Genomic DNA, 19,701 nt, shown 5'->3' on the forward strand with positions numbered 1-19,701 from the left:
CTTGCCCTGTTTGCTTGAAGCTGTTTGAATTAATGTTACGTTTTAACGCTGAAGTGCTCTTACCTAATGACTAAAGAACAGATTCTTTACCGGCCGGCGTTATTTCCCTGGTTTTTTTGGATTCTCACCAAGTAGCTTAAATTTAATTTTTTACGATCTTTCCCACGTAAAGAGGAAGCACTGGCTTTCAATATACAAAAAAACCCTTGTTCAGAAAGAACAGTTGTTCGTCGACAACGTGGAGGCTGCTCGGTGTGTGCTTCTCGCGCCACACCGCATTCCCCTTAAGGACTTCACGACTTGTCGTAAGAAGCCCGAGACCCGGGGTGGTCTCTATCCTGTTTGGGGATACCCCTGGGTTATGCCCGAGAACTGTCCCACATGGGGTTCTTGTGAGGACATGTTCTGGGCGTGGGTGGAGACTCTCAAGTACTCGCCCACGGAGTTATGGGAACTCCATGAAGATCAGCAGCTGTCCCACATCCTGGACCAGCGTGATCTTCGTGTGAGGTTTGCCCACTTGATCAGCAAGCGTATGCTGCCAAGGGACATCCTGAAGCGCGCGGCTTCTAGCGCTCACGATGAGCGCGGGTACGGTATGTATTCATCATCCGTACCCCGTTCGGGCAAGAAGCCCCGGACTACTTATGAAGCTGCCGCCGCTTCTGTTCCCAGATTGCGACAGCCTTCGGGCAGTCAATCAGGAGCCGTTCAATCGGCTCCCACGAGTTATCGGAGTGGGCATAACCCCTCCACTTCACGAGGAGCTGTCGCTTCCCGCGACACCGTTGCTCCTGGAGGATCCGCTCCACGTGGAAGTGGACTTCTCCATTCCGGTCAAGCAGGGGCGGAGGTGCCCTCGTACGAGTACGAGTACTCGGCGCCTCCCGAGAGCCACTCTCGTTCGAGTGCTCCGACTGCGGGTCCGACACGGGACCCTGAGGTTGACCGCCTCCGTCAACGTCTCCTCGTGCTTGAGATTGCACTTGGCCTTGGGACTGGCGGTAATGCTGCCGCCCAGGCCGGGAATCAGGGCGAGCTCGCTCGTCTTGCGGGTCGCCTGGACCTGGTGGAGCGAGAGGTCGCGAGCCTGCACCTGCGGGTGGACCGCCGGGCCTCTTCGTCCGATCTGGACGAGGCCTTTCGCATGATCCGACGGATCGAGGCTTTGTTGCCACGTCCGGAGCCGCCTGCGGCACACTCCCAGACGTACGCGTATGGTGCGTACCCGGCGTACTCAGCGTACTCGGCGTATGGCGCCGGGGTCCGTTCGTATGGAGCCCCTCCGGCGTACGGTCTTGACCGCAGCCTTGCCGTCCCGACCGAGGCTTGGGTGCCTGCTCCGACGCCCTCGTCGACGACTGTGACCGGCCCTCGCTTCGAGGAGCTGGGTCAAGGGGGGTCTGCGAGTCAGCAACCCCCTGCGGGTCAAAGTACCGCTTAAGACGTCCGACATAGAACGTCGGGTGCGTCGTCATTGACTTTGGAAGGTCGATGGTGTACGACGCACCATGTCTGGCCAGGACTGCAAAAGGTCCGATGAAGCGGTGCTTCAGCTTGTTGCTGCCGACAGAGCTAACAGTGTCTAGAGGTAGGTTCCTCGTGTCTAGTAACACTAAGTCACCAATCTCAAATATACTTAAGTTTCCTCTTCCTTGTTTGTCCGAGTACTCCTTTTGTTTATCTTGGGCCGCTGCCATGGCATCGCGGACCCTGCTGACAATGTTCAGCTTGGTATCCATAAAGGATTCCACCTGTTTCCGCAGCGAAACTGGCCTCACATCCGAGACCTGGGAGGAAAGGGCTTTCCGAGCCTCTCCCCCACTTAGAATAGAGGAGTCAGTGTTCCTCGAAGAGTGAGAGGCACTCTGGGGTGGCGGAAGCCGTTCAAGTAGAACGGCGTGAACCCCGTGGACGCGTGCACCGCGTTGTTGAGCGCAAACTCAACAACTGGAAGCTGCGTCGACCACGTACGTGGCGCTGCCGCGCACACACTGCGCAGAGTGTCCTCGAGCACTCGATTGACGCGCTCTGTTTGGCCGTCTGTCTGCGGATGATCCGCAGTGGACATCTGCAGACGAGTTCCCAGTAAAGGGAACAGCGTTTTCCAAAACGCAGCAGTGAACCGCGGGTCTCGGTCCGAGACAATCGTCTCCGGGAGACCGTGATAGCGGAACACGCCATCGACGAACAACCTTGCGGTTTGTTCGCCCGTCACAGTGACGGGAACTGGAGCAAGATGTACCATCTTGCTCAGCCGACACACGAACACCAAAATTCCGGTGTTGCCGTGTCCGTCGGCGGGAAGCCCAAAGATGAAGTCAAGACTCATCGACTTCCAACAATCAGCCGGTACGGGCAGGCTCTGTAGTGGAGCCGAAGAGTGCCCTGCGGGTTTAACCCGCTGACATGTTTCACATGTCTTGACGTACCGGGCGACCCACTTGTACATGTGGGTCCACCAGAAGGACTGAGAGACCGACAGAAAGGTCTTCTCGCGGCCCAAGTGGCCGCTGGAGGGCGCGTCATGCGCCTCCGCGAGGATGTCGAACTTCAGATCCTCGTCGTTGGGTACGACCACCCGTGGAGGATCAGTGGGCTCCACCCGATAATAGAGGAGGCCCTCCTTCAACTCATATCGGTGGAGCCGTGAGCGCTGTCGCGACGAGAGCCAGTCGGACTTCGCGCTCGTTCCGGCCTTAAGGAACTTGACGATAGGCGCGACAGCCTCATCGTCCCGATACGCCATGCGTATCCGATCATATAGATCCGTTGTCACCCGCGTGATGTGGGCCAACTCATAGTCGGGACGCCTAGAGAGGGCGTCCGCAAGCACGTTGAGCTTGCCCGGCTTGTACTCGACGCGGAAGTTATATTCCGCGAAGAAGGACAGCCACCTCGCCATCCGTTGGGAGAGGTGAGGCGAGTTAGTCGCCGTCCTCAAGGACGCGTGGTCTGTGTAGATCACAAAGGGCGTAGAGCCCAGAAGGTGAACACGGAACTTCACAAGGGCATATTTCATTGCCAGGAGCTCCTTGTCATGGACAGGGTAGTTCCGCTCGGCGGCTTTGAGCTGCCTGGACTGGAATGAGATGACTCGTTCCTGTCCAGCCGTGTCGTCCTGCAGCAATGCACACCCGATGGCGTAATCGGAGGCATCGCAGACGACGCTAAACGGCTTCGTCTCGTCCGGCAGAGCCAGGACAGGGGCCTCTTGGAGACTGGCCTTGATGCTGTCAAAAGCATCCTGGTGCTCTTGCTCCCAGCGCCAGTCGACGTCCTTCTGAAGGAGGCTCGACAAGGGCTTAGCGAAGCCCGCGTACCCAGCGCTGTACTTGTGAAGGTAGTTGGCCAAACCCAACCACTTTCGAAGATCCTTCTGGGATCGGGGCGTCGGCCATGCTGCTATGGCCTTGACCTTGTCTGGGTCAGCCCGAACGCCCACGTTGCTTACGAAGCAACCGAGAACTTTGATCTCTGGTGACGCGAAAACGCACTTGTCGATGTTGGCGTAGAGCTTGTTCGCTCGCATCACGTCCAACACTCGACGGAGGTGTCCTAGATGCACCTCCATGGCCGTCTTGCCTCCCTCGGCACGGCTATGGACGAGAATGTCGTCGAAGTACGTCTGTACGAAGGTACGCAAAGGGCGGAACAATTGCGTCACCAGGCGATTGAACGTCGCCGGGGCGTTAGACAAAGGAGCAGTAGACGGGTAGGCAGAGCGCACTCCCAAAGCATGCCGCTTGGAGTGCTTACCGCGGTGAGCGGGATGTCACTCTCTCGCATCAGGATTTGGTAGTATCCGTCTACCAAATCCAGCGCACTGTACAGTACGCTCCCGGCCATGTTGTTCAACAACACATCCTTTCGTGGGATCGGTGTTTGGGCCGGCACCGTTGCGTTGTTCAGCTTGTTATAAGCGTGAACCAGACGCCACTTTCCGTTCGGCTTACGAACGCAGAAAGTCGGCGTCGAGTGCGGGGATTTCGACTCCCGCACCATGCCTGCCTTCGCTTTCGCGGCGAAGAAGGCATCAATGACCTCGCACTGTTCGCGCGGGAGAGGCCATTGCCTCGTGACACAATACTTTGTGCCGGGCACGAGATCAATCTCGTGCCGTACGCCTCGATCCGGTGGGAGTTGGGTCGGTGGGTGTTTATTCACCACGTCCGCATACTCCGTCACCAAAGGATACACCGGATCCTTGGGGTTCTTGAGAATCTCAGAACCCAAGCGCGCCTGACGCTGCTTGTTCATGTCTTCCAGGACGTTCTCGTCCAAGACAGAGGAGGAGTTCAGCTCCTCCTGAGTGGTCTCAGGTCTCATGAGTACCATCTCAGCGATCTCTCTAGCCTTGAGGTTGGCCAGGAAAGCCTCAGCCGTCATTTCCTCGAGGTTCAGTATCTCTGCAACCTCTGGCAACGGTTCCAAGTGGACACCAGATGCCTTGACGGGTAAACCCGTCTCGCTATCGAAGATGTGATAACACTCTTCCACCGGCCTTGTCGGAGGAGCCCGGGCCCTGGACTCCGAGTCGCTTGAAGCGACGTCGATCGGAACGAAGTTCGGATCCGACTTGAGGCGGCGGCGGCGTCTTTGCCGACGGCTTCTGTGACGGGGAGCTTTGCTGCCCACGTCTAGGGATGTCGTCGCTACGACATCCGAGGCACTCGTGGCCTCGTGTGGTACTGTTGTACCCACACAGGAAGCGTGTTCAACGCCTTCCTCTTCAGTTAAGGTCTGGGCGACCGCGTGTGGCACTGTGTTACTCACACAGGAAGCGTATCCGACGTCTTCCTCTTCAGTTATGGTCTGGGCGACCGTGAGTGGAACTCTGTTACCCACTCTGAACACGCTGTTCTCAGTGTTCATGACAGCTGCAGCTGTCTGCGGAACTAAGTTACCCGCCTGTGGACCTAAGTTACCCACTTGGCCGGCGCCTCTTCTGGGCGCGGCCACCATCAAAACATCCTCGGAGTCGTCATATACGTCGACGACTCCCAAGCATCTGCCGGATGCTTTGGTACCCTGGCAGCCCTCGCGGGCGCCCCGGGTCCTGACAGAGGTGGGAACATGACTCACCAATGCTCTGTCGGACTGCGCAGGGCGGCTGGCACCGATTGCCTTGCCTCGCCAGTCGATCCAGGGCTCGTGCTTCTCAAGCCAGGGCATGCCCAGGATCATATCATATGGATCCATATCGAGAACAGTGAGCTGTTCGAGGCTGTCAAAGTCTTCAAACTTGACAGCCAGATCCACTTGGACGTTGGGGACAGTGACGACCTTCCCGTCGGCCAGTCGCACTGACACCGTCCCGTTGCCCTTGCTTTCTCGCAAAACTTCGGACAACTTGTTGCTGTTACGAGCAACCGTCTGGCGGCGTGCGAAATTCTTCGACGCCCCAGAGTTAATCAAGATTCTAAAGGGGTGATCGTACCCCCGTACACATCCGTGTACTACGAGCAACCCGCCGCTGCTCTTCGCCGATTCGAGAGTGCGAAGACTCTCAGGGGCTAAGTCCCCGTGGTACGCGCCACCCGCGCACCCATCACGAAGACTTAGTTCTTCCCCAGTAGGGCGCCCCGCCCCTACTGGTTCCCTGCGTTCCCCTGTCCCCGGGATCCTGGCTTCTGCCAGCGACCCTTGAGGACGGGCTTGGGGAAGGACCGTCTGCGGAGTCTTTCCGCGGGACAGTCGCGCTTGAAGTGGCCCATCTTCCCACAGCCGAAGCAGCGGATGTCACGCTGTTCGGCGGACCCGAGTTCCATGGGAACTGGTCCGTTGGGGCTTGTTCGACCGGGAGCCGACAAGGAACTCCCAGGCCACGCTGAGGCCGGCGTACGCGCCTGGCGATGGCTGTATTCTTCTTGAAGAGCCACTTGAATCGCCTCTTCAAGGGTGCTTGCCTGCACCCGGAACAGCTGAGTGCGTGCGGGGCCCACTCGAAGGCCGTCCATGAACACAGTCATCTTGATGTGTTCATTGAGTGGGTTTCCCACTAGGGACGCCGTGAGCTCCCGTATCTCTTGCACATACTCGTGCAGTTCGCGTCTTCCTTGTTTACACGCGAGGAAGCGCGAACGCTGGCGGTACTCGTAGTTCGCCGGGAGGAACGCGGCTCGGAGCTGTTGGCACAGCTGAGCCCAGGATGTGAAACATCCAGGGGATGTCGCTTCCCGAGTGTACACCCAACTCTTAGCACGACCGCTAAGGTTGGAGAGTGCAAAAGCAACACGCAGTTGCTCGGTCGAGATCAGAGCCGCGTCCATCGCGAGCTCTACTTCTCGGACCCAGAAGTGAAGGGTTCTCGCCTTCCTTCCCTTCATACGGCTTTACCTTCAGCCGTATTGGCTTCGGGTGAGGCGGGTTTGCTTCCGCCGCCGGAGCCTGCAGGTTCTCCCGCACATGCGCGATGAGGCCCTGCTCGTACGCGTCGAATGCATTGACGCGCTCGAGCTGCTCAGCCGGTGTTGATACCACCAGGCTCTGCAGGGCCTCCATCCCGAAGATGCCTGCCATCTTCCGAACCGACTCGAACTGAGAGTCGTTCATATGGGAGAAGTCGTTCCTATCCATGGCAACGAACTTCGGAGGTTCAGGTAGTCTACCCGCGATGGCGTGGATTGACTACAAGTGCTACCAAGTGTGACGGGGTCACACAGCACCTTGCGCTAGAGGAAGTTATCTTCCGAGAGTATACAAACTCTCAGTGAACGGCAGTCCACAGGTCCCCTCTTTAATTAAAGAGAGCGAAGTGACCTAAATAAGGTAGATAGTAAACTGAGTATATTTATAGGTAGGTTAAGTTTGAGGTTAATACAAACTATCCGTTACCTATAGAAATGCAATGTCATAAAACCAATGGTTGGTTTTGAATGACCTTGGTACCTTGTACCAAATATCCCGGAGTATGACATGTCATACTCCTGAAGTGTGAAGTGTCACACTTCATGTAACCAGGGTACACTTAGTGCTACGTACCCCGTTACAAAAATAATGGAGGCAGGTTATTCACGAGCCGAACATTCAACCGGATCAGCTTGGAGTAATTTTTACTATTTAGCACTAATTGTGAGATTTGCTAGTAATCTTACCCGTAAACGTCGAACATGGGCGCTCGCTTATTATCGTTTTGCGAAAATTATGCTTCTTCGAATTTAACTTTAAGAAATGATTGTTTTGAAAAGTATGTAAATAGAAGAGAAAAAAGCTTTAATCATACTTTTGAATATTTAACACAACGACCGCGCCATACGACGCCGGCTGATAGCAAATGCTACGACGAGAAGCTTCTCGAATCTGATAGCAGAAGAATGACGTTTAGGCACTTCAGGAACTTGCTCAACGCTCAAAGTGTCGACAGAACTGTAAAAGTGTTTAAAAACATGTCAGTGAGGAACTCTCTTCAAACTGCGAGTTCTCGTCATGCCACAAACCGCGACCCACTACACAGCCCTCGATCATCTGGATATCCCCGGACTCCTCCAACTATTTTCTCGTTTCTCGTTGGTTGCTTGTGTTGGATTTCGACCAGCCGCTTCTTCTTCTCGTCCTCGCGGTTGACTCGTCGCCTCTCTCGAGCAGTTTTGCCTCCCACCAGCTGGAACTATTCCTCGTATCGCCGCTTCATTGTTGTATCGAATAACCGATAGTATTGAGATAGAGATATATCACTTTAGAGATTGATATTAAATAATACAGGGGCTCTCTCAACCAACTGTTTGGTTGAGGGCAGTTGGTCGGGGAGACCAGCACACTTTGCTTTCTCCCCGCCAGCCCCAAGACTCTCTTCGTTCTCCTCTCCCTCCGACAAGGGGCCAGTTTGTTACACTGGTAGCACCTGTTGGTCAAGACTCGACGACCATGGCCCCCGCGACGCGCAAGAACGACCAAGACGCGCCACCGAGAGGAGAGAGAGAAGCCGAGCTGGAAGCGCAGCCCACACAGCTACGTGCTGAGATTACAGCCCTCCAAGCCAACAATCAAGCGCAGCGTCAGCCGCCGATAGCGTCCAAGGCTCGCGCTCCGACCGGCCTGCCGAAGTTCAAGGGGAAGCGTGACGACGATGTGCGCCAGTGGCTCTTCCAAGTGGAGACCCTGTGCCGAATCAACGGTCACGACGCGACGTACGACAACTACACGCTCCCTTCGATCGCTGGGACAGCGATGGAGGAACCTGCGTCAGGATGGTTCCTATTCTGGGCCTCAAGAACTCCCGCGGATATGCAGACGTGGCGTCGGTTCATGAATGATGCCCTCGCTCACTTCGAAGCCTCCAACTATCAAGCGGTGTTACGACAGAAGCTACGTGAACTCCGTCAGGTCAATGACATCGAAGAGTACAATGGGAAGTATTCGTCGTTGATCTTCCGCGTTGAGGACATGAGCGAAGTCGACCAAGTCAGCTACTGTTGTGACGGTCTCAAGCGTGCGACTCAAGCCTATGTTAAGCTTCAAAACGCGACGATGCTGAGTGAGGCGATGGACCATGCTGCGAAGTATGAGATGTCTCATTTCGGTGGCGAGCGCAAACCGACCCGCGAGAAGCCGGAACGTGAGCAACAGTCCCGCGGACGAGCAAGCTCTAACCAGTCCAACAACAAGAAGCCGTTCAGCAAGAAGTCCTTCAAGCCCGGTCACTACGCTCCCGCAGAACAAGCCAAGGAAGGACCCGAGTGCTACTATTGCAAAAAGCCAGGGCACTTCAAGCGTGATTGCAAGAAGCTGAAGAGTGACGAGGGAAACGATCAGCCACGCCAGTAGAAGAGGGACCTGACGTGGCGAAGGCTAGCGAAGAAGATTTAACCGTAAACGAGGATACGTTGAATCTGCTTTGCGAAGACCCTCTCGTCTACACTCGTGCGCCATTGTATTCGATTGAAGGATCAATAGTACAGGGTGTAAACAATTTCGGTGCCAAGATCCTGTTGGATTGTGGTGCCACAACCGTATACGTGTCTCGTGGATTCGTCAAGAAGCACGAGCTGAAGACACACGCTTACACCGACCGGACTATCAAGGTGAAGCTCGGCGACAACAAGATCGGTGAACCTATCCTGGAGTTGGTGAAGATCGAGATTCTACTCCAAGATGTCCCACATTACCAGTGTGTAGCAGTTGTCTTCGATATTCCGGAGGAGTTTGACTGTGCTCTCGGGATGCCATTCTTTGTGGATGTACATCCGGAAATCGACTGGAAGAATCGTTGCTTCAAGGTATGCGTCTCAGATGGAGCCTCAACGGCGCATATTTCGACTCCCTGTGGGAAGTGCAGTCAGGTTAATGGCTCTTGGCTTCACGATGCTGTGGATTGCGAACGCCCTTCCGCGATAAGCCGTGATTCCTGTCGATCCGCCGTGCCAGAAACACAGCTGGAGGGCGAAGTTGAAAGCGTTGAAAGACCAGCTGAAGACGTGGAGAAGAAGAACGCTAGAGCTGAAGCAATGTTTACTCTCGGAGTGGTTGATTCGGAAGGAGTTGAAACCAAGTACATCACTAGGAAGAAGCTACGGAAGTTCCTACGGTTACCTGCGAAGGGCCACGGAACACGACTTCATGATTGTGGTAACGAACGATACGATCAAGGAGATCGAGCGAGATCTTAAGAGGAGCGATGAACCAGACAACGTTGGATCCGAGAAGGCCAGGCGATTCCTAAGCACGGACTGGGGGACGTTCAAGGATAACCCAGCATACCCTGTTCTCGTCGAGTACAAGGATAATGTGCTCAAGCCAGAGTTGCCCGATGGACTGCCAATGGAGCGCGACATTGAGCACCGTATCGATGTAAAGGACCCAAGCACCGCAATGTATCGGCAGCAGTGGCGTCTCTCGCCAGAGCAGAAGACGGAAATCGATAAGTGGGTACGCGAGATGATCGCGAAGGGACTGATTCGACCAAGCATCAGCCCTCACGCTGCACCGACATTCTGCGTACGCAAACCCGTGGGATGGCGTATCGTTCACGACTACCGGTACCTCAACAGCAGCACGATCAGACAGAGCGTGCCGATGACGCGCAAAGAAGACGTTTTCGATAGTATGGCTGGCGCCTACTATTTTTCGTGTATGGATTTAATGTCGGCGTACTACCAAGTCGAATAAAGATGGATCATGCGAAGTACACCGCATATCAAGCGCTAAGCGGCCTCTATGAATACCTGGTACTACCTATGGGAGTCAGCAATGCTCCTGCAACTATGCATAGGCTGACGTCGTCGTTGATCAAGGGGTTGTCGCACACCAGATCATTCTACGATGATATCTACGTCTTCACGAAGTCGAAGGACATCAACGATCGTTACGCGACGTACTGGAGATACTCAAGGAGAACAAACTGTACGTGAAATTGTCTAAGTGTGTGCTCTGCGCTGAAGAGATCCCGTGTCTTGGTGATTTTATTGGCCGAAACGGAGTTCGGATAACCCAGACAAAGTACAGACCATTCGCGATTGGCCGGTCCCAAGGACCCAAGAACAACTCCACAGCTTTCTCGGTTTAACTGGATACGTGCAGCGATTCTGTGAGCAGTATGCTGAACTGACGGCACCACTGTTAACTCTGTTGAAGAAGAAAACCCAGCGGAACGCGAAGATAACACTGAATGCAGTGCAGTTGAAGAGCTTCAAGGATCTGAAACGACGACTATCCGACACACCAGTTCTACATTTACCCGACTTCACAAAGCAGATGCACTTGCGGACGGACGCAAGTCGGTTCGCTGTGGGTGGTGTTCTCTTTCAAGTTGTCGATGAAATCGAGCGACCAATCGCTTTTACCAGCCGGAAGATGAAGTCAGCAGAGCTGAAGTACCCAACTCAACAGCAGGAGCTACTCGCGATTGTTAACACATTGACGGAGTTTCGGATTTACTGTTTGGACCGACCGGTGATGATCGAGACGGACCACAAGTCACACGAGGGAATTTTCCAGCAGAAGATGGCGAATTGAAGACTAGCCCGGTGGTACGACATCCTCGCAGAATACCAACCAGTCTTCGCGTACTTACCAGGAGCGAAGAATGGTATCGCGGACGCACTGAGCCGAAGACCAGATCTTAAGCCTGAGACGAAGGAGTTTCACGATTTACTCGTCCCAAGCTTCAACGAGACGAGTTACCAACTTCGTGTTACCGAGATTCGGCCAACAAATGAGCTGATAAAGTTGATTATCAACGGGTACGCTAAGGACAAAATCATTCGAGAAATTCGACGCGCGATCAAGAAGCGTGGTACGACAGCGAACCCTCGTGGTACGGCTGAGAAGCAATACAAGGCGTTCATTGAGGAAAAGAACCTGATCTGGTACCAAGGAACAACGGATGAGAAGCCACGAATTGTCGTTCCAAACGTGGTGGCGCTAAAGAATCGCGTCATCTCCGAAGTACACGATTTAAACTACGGTGGGCATTCCGGCACCGATCGCACATATCTGAAGCTACGTGCTGACTGGTATTGGCCGCAAATGGTTCGTACGATCAAGAAGTACATCACGGATTGTGAAGATTGCAGACGGAACAAACCTCGGTTGACGAAGACCCCTGGGCGATTGGAACCTCTACAGATTCCAGAAGAACGATGGCGTTCGATTTCGATGGATTTCATCACGGACTTACCGGACACAAAAACCGGGAAGAACTCGATTTGGGTTGTCGTGGACCGCCTAACCAAGCGTTCCCATTTCATCGCAACGACGAAGACAGTTTCCGCGCAAGAGGTGGCGACGTTATTCATCGACAACATCTGGAGGCTTCACGGTATGGCACGTGATATCGTGTCAGACCGAGATACCAAGTTTGTCTCTGGATTCTGGAGTCAAGTCTTCGACAATGTGAGAACCAAGCTCAAGATGACGGTAGCGTACCGGGCTCAAGGTGATGGTCAAACGGAGAGGACGAACCGAACTCTTGAAGAGTACCTCCGCTGCTTTGTATCTCCACGACAAGATGACTGGGATGTACATCTTGCGAACGCAGAGTTTGCCATCAACTTAGCGGTCAACTCAAGCACCAAGATGTCACCATTCGAGGCCGACATTGGATACGTCCCGCACAACCCACTATCTGCTATTGCTGAGTCAAGTCGGCGAGGATTGCGCGGTGGACGACGCCAAGGCGTTCAGTTTACGGAACATCAAGCAGCCGTACTTCGCCAGTGTCAGGAGGCCCTCGAGGACGCGCAAGCCCGTATGACCGACGTGTACGACCGCGGACGCAAAGATCAAGACTTCAGCGTTGGTGACCAAGTGTACCTAAGCACGAAGAATCTGGACACAGCGCACAAGGGGTTTCCCAACTCACGCAAGCTTGGACCCAAGTGGATTGGACCGTATTCCGTCGTGCGCAAGGAACATCGACACGCATACGAGATCAGCTTGCCGCCCGGACTCAAGCTACATCCAGTCTTCAACACCGGCTCACTCAAGCCGTACGAGTCTCCGACGCGTCTCTCGCGACCTCACGAGGTAATATTACACGATGGCCAGGTGGGACAGATCGTCGAAGCAGTTATCAACAAGCGTCAGCGCAAGGGGAACGTACAGTACCTCATTCGGTGGGTGGGTGAGAGGAAGACGACGTGGGAACCGCTCGAGAACTTACACCAAGTGACTGGGTTGATTCAAGCGTACGAAGCCAAGACGCCTAAAAGATCAAGAAAAAGACGGCGTCAAATTTCCGAGGACGAAATAGTAGGTCGACGGACACAGCAACTCAAGAATAAAGATTAGCGATTTCATCTCAAGATTATGTTCAAGATCCAGTTAAACGTTCAAGGTATACAAACTTCAAGTTCCAGGCGCAAGTTCAAGTTTAAAAACGTCAAGCTGAAAAGGAGCCATGCTATTATCAAGTTAGCCTACTTCTCCCTAGACCGGTATTTTAGCGAATCAGGACGCGTCGGACGAATCGTACTTTCGCCAGCCACGAAAGGCGCATTCCAACAGCGGCATCTGCACGAGGCTTTCGTCGGAAACGAAGCGACCGTGCTTCGTCACCTGAAGCATGAACGCGTGCGACTTACGCTGAGGACCTGGGAGAACACCTGCGCACAGATACACGCCAGGCGCCAGCAGCAGGAAATCCAGACCGACGCAAGCTTGAACGCCTTCGAGACGAAACTGGACCTGATTTACACCAATCGTATCCTCACAGATCTCAGCGCGACCAGCGGCACGAGCGGCGCGGTTGGAATTCTGAATGAAAGTCCACAGTGTGGACCACACCACCCCAGCAGATGTGATTGGCTTGTCAGTCGCAGCACGCACACAGTATAACGCACCGACAGCAGCTTCCGAGTACCAGTCGGAGACCCCAAGGGCGTCGGCAGCAAGATCCAGAGCGCGGAAGGCGCAACGGCCATCGCGGAAGGCTCCCATAGCCTGTGAGAAGTCGTCCGGCTGCGAGAGAGAGAACTCAGCGAAGGTCAGGGAACCGCCGGTAGCTTTGAACTGATCGACGAGCTCAAGATACTCAGTGAAGCCATCTTCCTCAAGGAGCCAACGGGGCTCCCAAGAACCCTCGGTTTTCCCTGCAGAAATGATGTACTCAACATAATAGTGAGCGTCTTGGGTTACCTGCGCGCCAAGACGATCAGAAATAGTCCAGACGTGCCAGCGGGGCGATGTCGCGGCACTTCGAGCTGGAGACGTTTTCCGTTGAGCTTGGCGGCTGAGGGACGCGCGCGGTTTTCGCCCACCAGTTGACCGAGACGCATTCTGCTTGGTTCGTGCCATGGCAGGCTCTCGAGGGAGCGAGTAGTTGAGCAGCCAAGGAAACTAACACAACAGGGCGGCGGACACAGCGGCAGTGGCGAGCGTCGACTGAGGTAAGTTGCTAGCTGGGGAGAGTCTAAGGCAGGTGAGAAGCTGCGGTAGTGGAGACCAAAGGCGTAGAGCAAAATGGTAAGAAGCGAGGACGAGCAACGGATACGTCAAGACCGACGACGGACTCAACCGCATTTGACGAAACAAGTGTGACAAACACTTCAAATGCTGGAGGGGTGAGTGTATCGAATAACCGATAGTATCGAGATATATATATCACTTTAGAGATTGATATTAAATAATACAGGGGCTCTCTCAACCAACTGTTTGGTTGAGGGCAGTTGGTCGGGGAGACCAGCACACTTTGCTTTCTCCCCGCCAGCCCCAAGACTCTCCTCGTTCTCCTCTCCCTCCGACAAGGGGCCAGTTTGTTACAATTGTCTTGCGCTCGAACGGCAGCAAGATCGTTTGGTTTTTGCTTCTCTCAGCCTTGATAATTCCCTTCTCTGCAGCAACAGCCTCTACATATTCTGGATCTTCTCTGAGTTTTTTTCAGTATATTTGGGGGAGCTTGGTTGAACGAGCGGCACCTCGGTGTCGCTTTCGTCGCGCTACGGTTTGCCACACTAAATTTACAATACTCAATCGAAGTGCTCGCCACAGCAGACGCATAGCTTCGTTTTAACTTTGCCAAGTTGCACCTTTATCTGCTCATCTGCGCTATTGTACTGGCCAGATGAACTGATACACCAACTTTGAGACTTCATAACTTCTGTTCTACTGGCGATGTACCAACGAGATCGGTACCATTCTAAAGCTCTGTTTATTCTCGTTTAAATGAGCCAAACAGATTCCCGTAATACCAATTAATAGATTACGTCGACACCGTTGGCACTTGTTGTATGTCGCTGCTGCCATCAGTTTGGTTTCTTTGGTCGCCACCGATTTGACTGGCGGAGCGGCATCAACTTTTTCCGCTGGGTAAATTTGCAGACAGATTACGATCGTAATTCTACACCTTTGCCACTTCAAAGTGGCTACACTACAATGCAAAGTGGTGTGAAGTAGCTAAAGTAACAGATTACTTTTAGAGTTTTTATTCAGAAAATCGACTTTAGGTCAAGGTGAGAGCTGTCCAGTGCAATTTGGATGGCTGCGAGCTCAGGCACAACGTGCTGTTGCGGACAGCACTCCACAACTCGATTTGCGCCAAGGATGCCGAGTGAGCCAAAGCACACGCTGGCCGCGCGCACTCGCGTGCTTGACGCCTTCAAGCAAGGGCAGGACTGGCTTCTTGTGGCCCATCACAACGCCATCCCCCCAACTACCGCCCGCCGCATCGTTGACAGTGGCTCCCCAGATCTCAAGCCAAGGGGAGGCGCTCGTGCTTCCAACATCAAGTGCACGCCAGAGATCGAGGCGGCGCTGGAGGAATACGTCGAGGAGAACTGCCTCTACACGCTGGTACAGCTGCAACAGATGGTCGCGTGCGACTTTGGTGTCAGGTTGAGCACGTCGCTGATCAGCCAGAAGTTGTGCGGCAAGCTATACACCATGAAGCAGGTAGCGTTTGCTTACCTACTCTCTCTATTGCATCTGCTTACTGACTGTTTCTATGCAGGTCCGAATTGAACCAGTTACGTGTAATAGCGAAGAGAATATCGAAAAGAGGCGCGTGTTTGCCGAAGCTCTGCTCAAACATGAGCGTGAAGGTGCATTTATTGTGTACTATGATGAAACGAATTTTAACCTGTACTGCAAGCGACTGCAAGGTAGGGCGCTGCAAGGTGAGCGCGCTGTGGTGAAGTTACCGGCGTCAAAGGGCAAGAATCTGCAAGTGCAGTGTGCTGTCTCCACGGAGATCGGTCTCGTGCACTACGCTATTCAGCGTGGGAGCATTAAGATGGAGGCTAACGCAGCCTTCGTGGATGCTATCTACGACGCTGTGAAAGCACATGACATCTACCAGAGTGAGTTCTCGGGGAAGGCGATTGTTATCGTGCTGGACAACGCGCCAGCGCATAGCCAGACGGAGGACCTGGTGCGCGAGCGCAGCGACTTGGTGCTACTGCGCTTAGGTCCGTATTCTCCAATGTGCAACCCCATTGAAGGTAAGGGCTGACCCAGTGTGTACTGTTATTATGTACTAATGTTTATGATATGCTTTGTCTAGGCTGCTTTAGTGTGTTGAAGGCCAAGATCAAGAGCTTTTTAGCTCTCAGCCATGACGAGATGTTGGGTGCGCCTCGTGGACAAATGCAAGAGCTCCGCATGCAGCCGCTAGAAAAGGCAGCGGAGCGTTGCCTTCTTTGCATGACTGTGAGGCTTGTGAATAGGATGGCGCGTCACTGCGCGCACGCTGTTGCTGCTGCTAAACGCTCCGAGTCGATGGAGTACGGAAAGTAGCCATTTGAGTTGGATAAAATCCATTTTGCTCTGGATACAAAATCACAATATAGGTTTTGTAAAATTTTAATGTTTGAGATTTTGACGTTAACCGTTTTGATTTTCACTAGGGCCACTTTGAAGTGGCAAAGGTGTAGTTGTTGGCGCTTACCGCCAGTGCTTCACAGGGGCCATGAAACGTAATGCTAGATATAAGGCTGACTTTTCGTTCTAGTATCGGACGCTATTTAACCTATAACTCGTTCACGATTCCAGCACATTCCACAGATACTAAAAAAAACTACATGGATGTAAGAGAGAATATTTACAGTTTCATGGACAGAGTGCTCTACAACTGCCCGCAGAAGTTTCAACCAACCACAACTCGGCTCGTTTCTGCCCAATCATAATTTATTTCGCTCAAAATGTTGGACCCAAAGACGTCGCTGGCGATTGATGCGCCGCCTGTTGCGCCCTATGACGACGGCTTCTCCACTGACAGCGAGGACTATAATGCAGACGCCATTCCACACGATTCGTTAGTGTCTTCTACCGTCACCTGTTACGCCAGAAATGCAGTCATCATCGAGAACCAGCCCAATATCCAACGGCAACATATCCAGAACAAAGTGGCAACAAACGCCAGTAAACAGCCCTCCGAGGACAAACCTCAGTCCACTGCAGCTACAACACTCGAAACTGAGGGAAAAATTTTGACACGCGCTGCTGACGACGCCAAAAGAGCAGCCAGCTGGCGTTTTAAACCTCAAGAAACCGCGCCAACTGGTGCCCCTCCTAGGAAAAGTGTCAATAAAAGCGAAGAACACTGCAGAAGCTGCAAGGGATACCTGACGCCATTGGGCGAAAGGCTCAAAATGACGAGGACTGCAGCCTTCCTGCAGGTCGGGAAGAACCTGCCGCCCTCAAGACAATGCTGCTGCTGCCACATCACGTACCCGCTCGTGGCTCTCACGGATGAGAGCAGGAGTCGAGCGTGTACACAGCCACGTTGCTACATGTGCAACTGGGCAGCCAGAGCTGCTGAGAAGTGTTCATCTGTGGGTGCAAAGCGAACAGTGGACGGAGCTGTGAAAGGTGCAGCAGGACTGAGCCCCACCGAAGCGTCAAAACTGCGAGACAAGGGGAATTTAACTGCAAAAGAAATCCCCAACATGGCTACAACACGTGAAACCAGCGAAACAGACGAGAATTGCTGCAAAAGCTGCAAGGGAAAGTTGCCATCGCTAACCGAACGCCTCGCAGCGATGAAGTCTCCAGCTGAGCACCTAAATAAGGAGCAGGGATGGAGAGTTTCCCCACCGAGTACTCGACAATGCTCCTGCTGCTTTCTCACATTCCCACTGGCGTCAGTCACTGAGGAAAGCAGGAGCGTCATGTGCGCTAAGCCTCTGTGCTCTGCTTGTGATGGAGCTAGGAGACTGGCTTGTACGTCGGAAGAGAAGGCTCCAACAGCCAACTCTACCCAGCCGAATCCCGAGAAGACGCCGGAGATTATTGTGGTGGACGGAGGAGAAGACGATGAAGAAGGAGAACTAGTGGAGCAAGAAATCTGCCAACGCTGCGGAGGCGACCTGATCCCTCCTTTGAAGAGACTGGAGTTGGTGAAGGACGCGGCTCTGACACTCGGAGGAAAGAAATCGCCACCGTCGAGACAATGCGCGTGTTGTCGCGTGACGTACCTGATGGGGTCACTGACCAAGAAGAGCAGGAAAGTGACTCGTGCGGTGCCAATTTGCCACAGTTGTTGCGTGGCAGGCGGGCCACCTATTTATGAAATGCTGTGCACGAGCGACGAGTTCCTTGAAGCCTTTAAAGTCGAGGACCCTGTTACAGCTCGACTTTTCTTACGGAAGAAGGAGAAGGGAACTATCGCGAAGGCAATAGACGCTCAGAGGAAGCGCATGATGAAGAGAACGAAGTCGTCGGCGCAGACATCGAAGACAGACACCCAAAACGCACAGACAGCGAGCAAGCAAGCGCCCGAGGGAGTCGCACCAATGTACAAGCCACGCAACCTAAAGGGTCGGCTTTTCGGTGGACCCCGCTATCAACTGATGCCCAAGAAGGCTCGAAAAAGCATGCCGGCACCTCGGTTGATCATCGGGAGTCCGGTGGCTCGCGGTCGTGGGCAGGTGGAAGACGAAGGGGAACAGCCGACGGATTCGAATTTGCCGCAGAGGTCGCGGACGGCGCGAAATCAAAGCGAGGAACCTCAAATTGAGAAGAGGGGGCAAGGAACGGGGTGATTGCTGTACCAGCAGTTGAGTTTTGTATCAGCTGAGCACTCAGCTATCATCCACGACGAACAAGTCGTTTTTTGCTTGAACTTTATAAGAGAAAACTGCTGGCACAATTGCGTATGTGTATTTCTCCTGTAGAGGAAAGAAGGTGGTAATGGCCACATTCTCCAATTACCTGGTATTAATAAAACTAAGCACGAAAGCTGAAATTGTATTTTTCAAGCATTGGATGAAGACAAAACGCAAGATATTTGTGTACAGAAAATTTTACCATTACTACACTAGTTGAACACTGTAAGAAAGTATTGAGATTTGAGATCTGACTTTGCAAATTTAAGCTACAGTTACAGTGCTGTAAAGAAAAGATTCATGTCGGCGAAGATCCATTCTATACCGTACGACAGCCAATTATTGCTTAGACTACATTTATTTAGTTTACACATAACTATTTATGATTCTGCAGCTAGTCGTATTTCATTTGCCTAACTAAATTTTTTGCATGTTTCTCCGATTTGCTATTCAATTCTTGGGGGGGGGGCAGCCAAAATGTTAACCCGCTCAAGTAATGTTTGCGTGACTCCACTGTTCCCGTACTTTAGTGCCGTAAAATGTCGCCGAACAATGCAGTAGAAGCAATACATGTAGTAGCTTACAGTTATTACACGAACTTGTGAGTTTATTGCAGTGTGTAAAATCTCAGCAAACCGATGACCAGTAGTCTGCATCCGATGACTGGTCTTTCGAACCTAAATCCTACTTCGAAGTACTACGTAGTAGTGCATTAAGGTCGAAATGCTTCGTAGCGTGCAATACTTCAACGCCATCATATTTCTATGGCGTATTTATCGCGTACCTACGTCTCCCCTCTTGATCCGGATCGTTTAATTGACCGAAAAATTTACGCAGTGAGGTGCAGCGGCTCAATGATCCAGTCGATATCTTCCGGCTTGGTAACTACCGACTCAAACTGCCAAATCGCCTTGTTCGACCTCGCAATTTCTTCGGCATCGTCTGAGTCCGGCAGCGTCATGCTCACACGCTCCGTGATATCAAACAGCACCGCCAGTTTTAGTCGCTCATCGACCGGAACACCCAGCACGGTGGCACCCGAAGAGTTTGTTGTCGACCGCTTCGCTACTCGTTCATACTGAACACTCATCAAATGCGCACTATGCACTTCGATCTTCTTCATCTCTGCACGAACTCCGGCACTGGCTGACTGCAGCACGAACGACTTGAACGCTTTATAGCTCACGGTCTCCAGCGATCGCTCCACCATTTAATGCACTCT

The 19,701-nt window shown here is 53.0% G+C and overlaps 2 protein-coding genes across 2 annotated transcripts; one reads left to right on the plus strand and one right to left on the minus strand.

Moving 5' to 3' along the window:
• Positions 1-12,880: 12,880 nt before the first annotated feature.
• PITG_13662 (uncharacterized protein) lies at positions 12,881-13,553 on the minus strand (the record flags this gene model as incomplete). The annotated part of the gene is made up of 4 exons (XM_002899800.1): positions 12,881-12,912; positions 12,984-13,245; positions 13,312-13,484; positions 13,547-13,553. The coding sequence occupies 4 exons, from the start codon at positions 13,551-13,553 to the stop codon at positions 12,881-12,883; spliced, it is 474 nt and encodes a 157-aa protein (XP_002899846.1).
• A 3,021-nt stretch (positions 13,554-16,574) lies between these two features.
• On the plus strand, positions 16,575-18,416 carry PITG_13663 (uncharacterized protein; the record flags this gene model as incomplete). The annotated part of the gene is made up of 1 exon (XM_002899801.1): positions 16,575-18,416. One exon carries the CDS (start codon positions 16,575-16,577, stop codon positions 18,414-18,416), a length of 1,842 nt encoding a protein of 613 aa, XP_002899847.1.
• Between the last annotated feature and the right edge of the window lie 1,285 nt (positions 18,417-19,701).

Source organism: Phytophthora infestans, genomic scaffold (assembly GCF_000142945.1).
Source record: "Phytophthora infestans T30-4 supercont1.29 genomic scaffold, whole genome shotgun sequence".
Classification (NCBI taxonomy): Eukaryota; Oomycota; class Peronosporomycetes; order Peronosporales; family Peronosporaceae; genus Phytophthora; species Phytophthora infestans.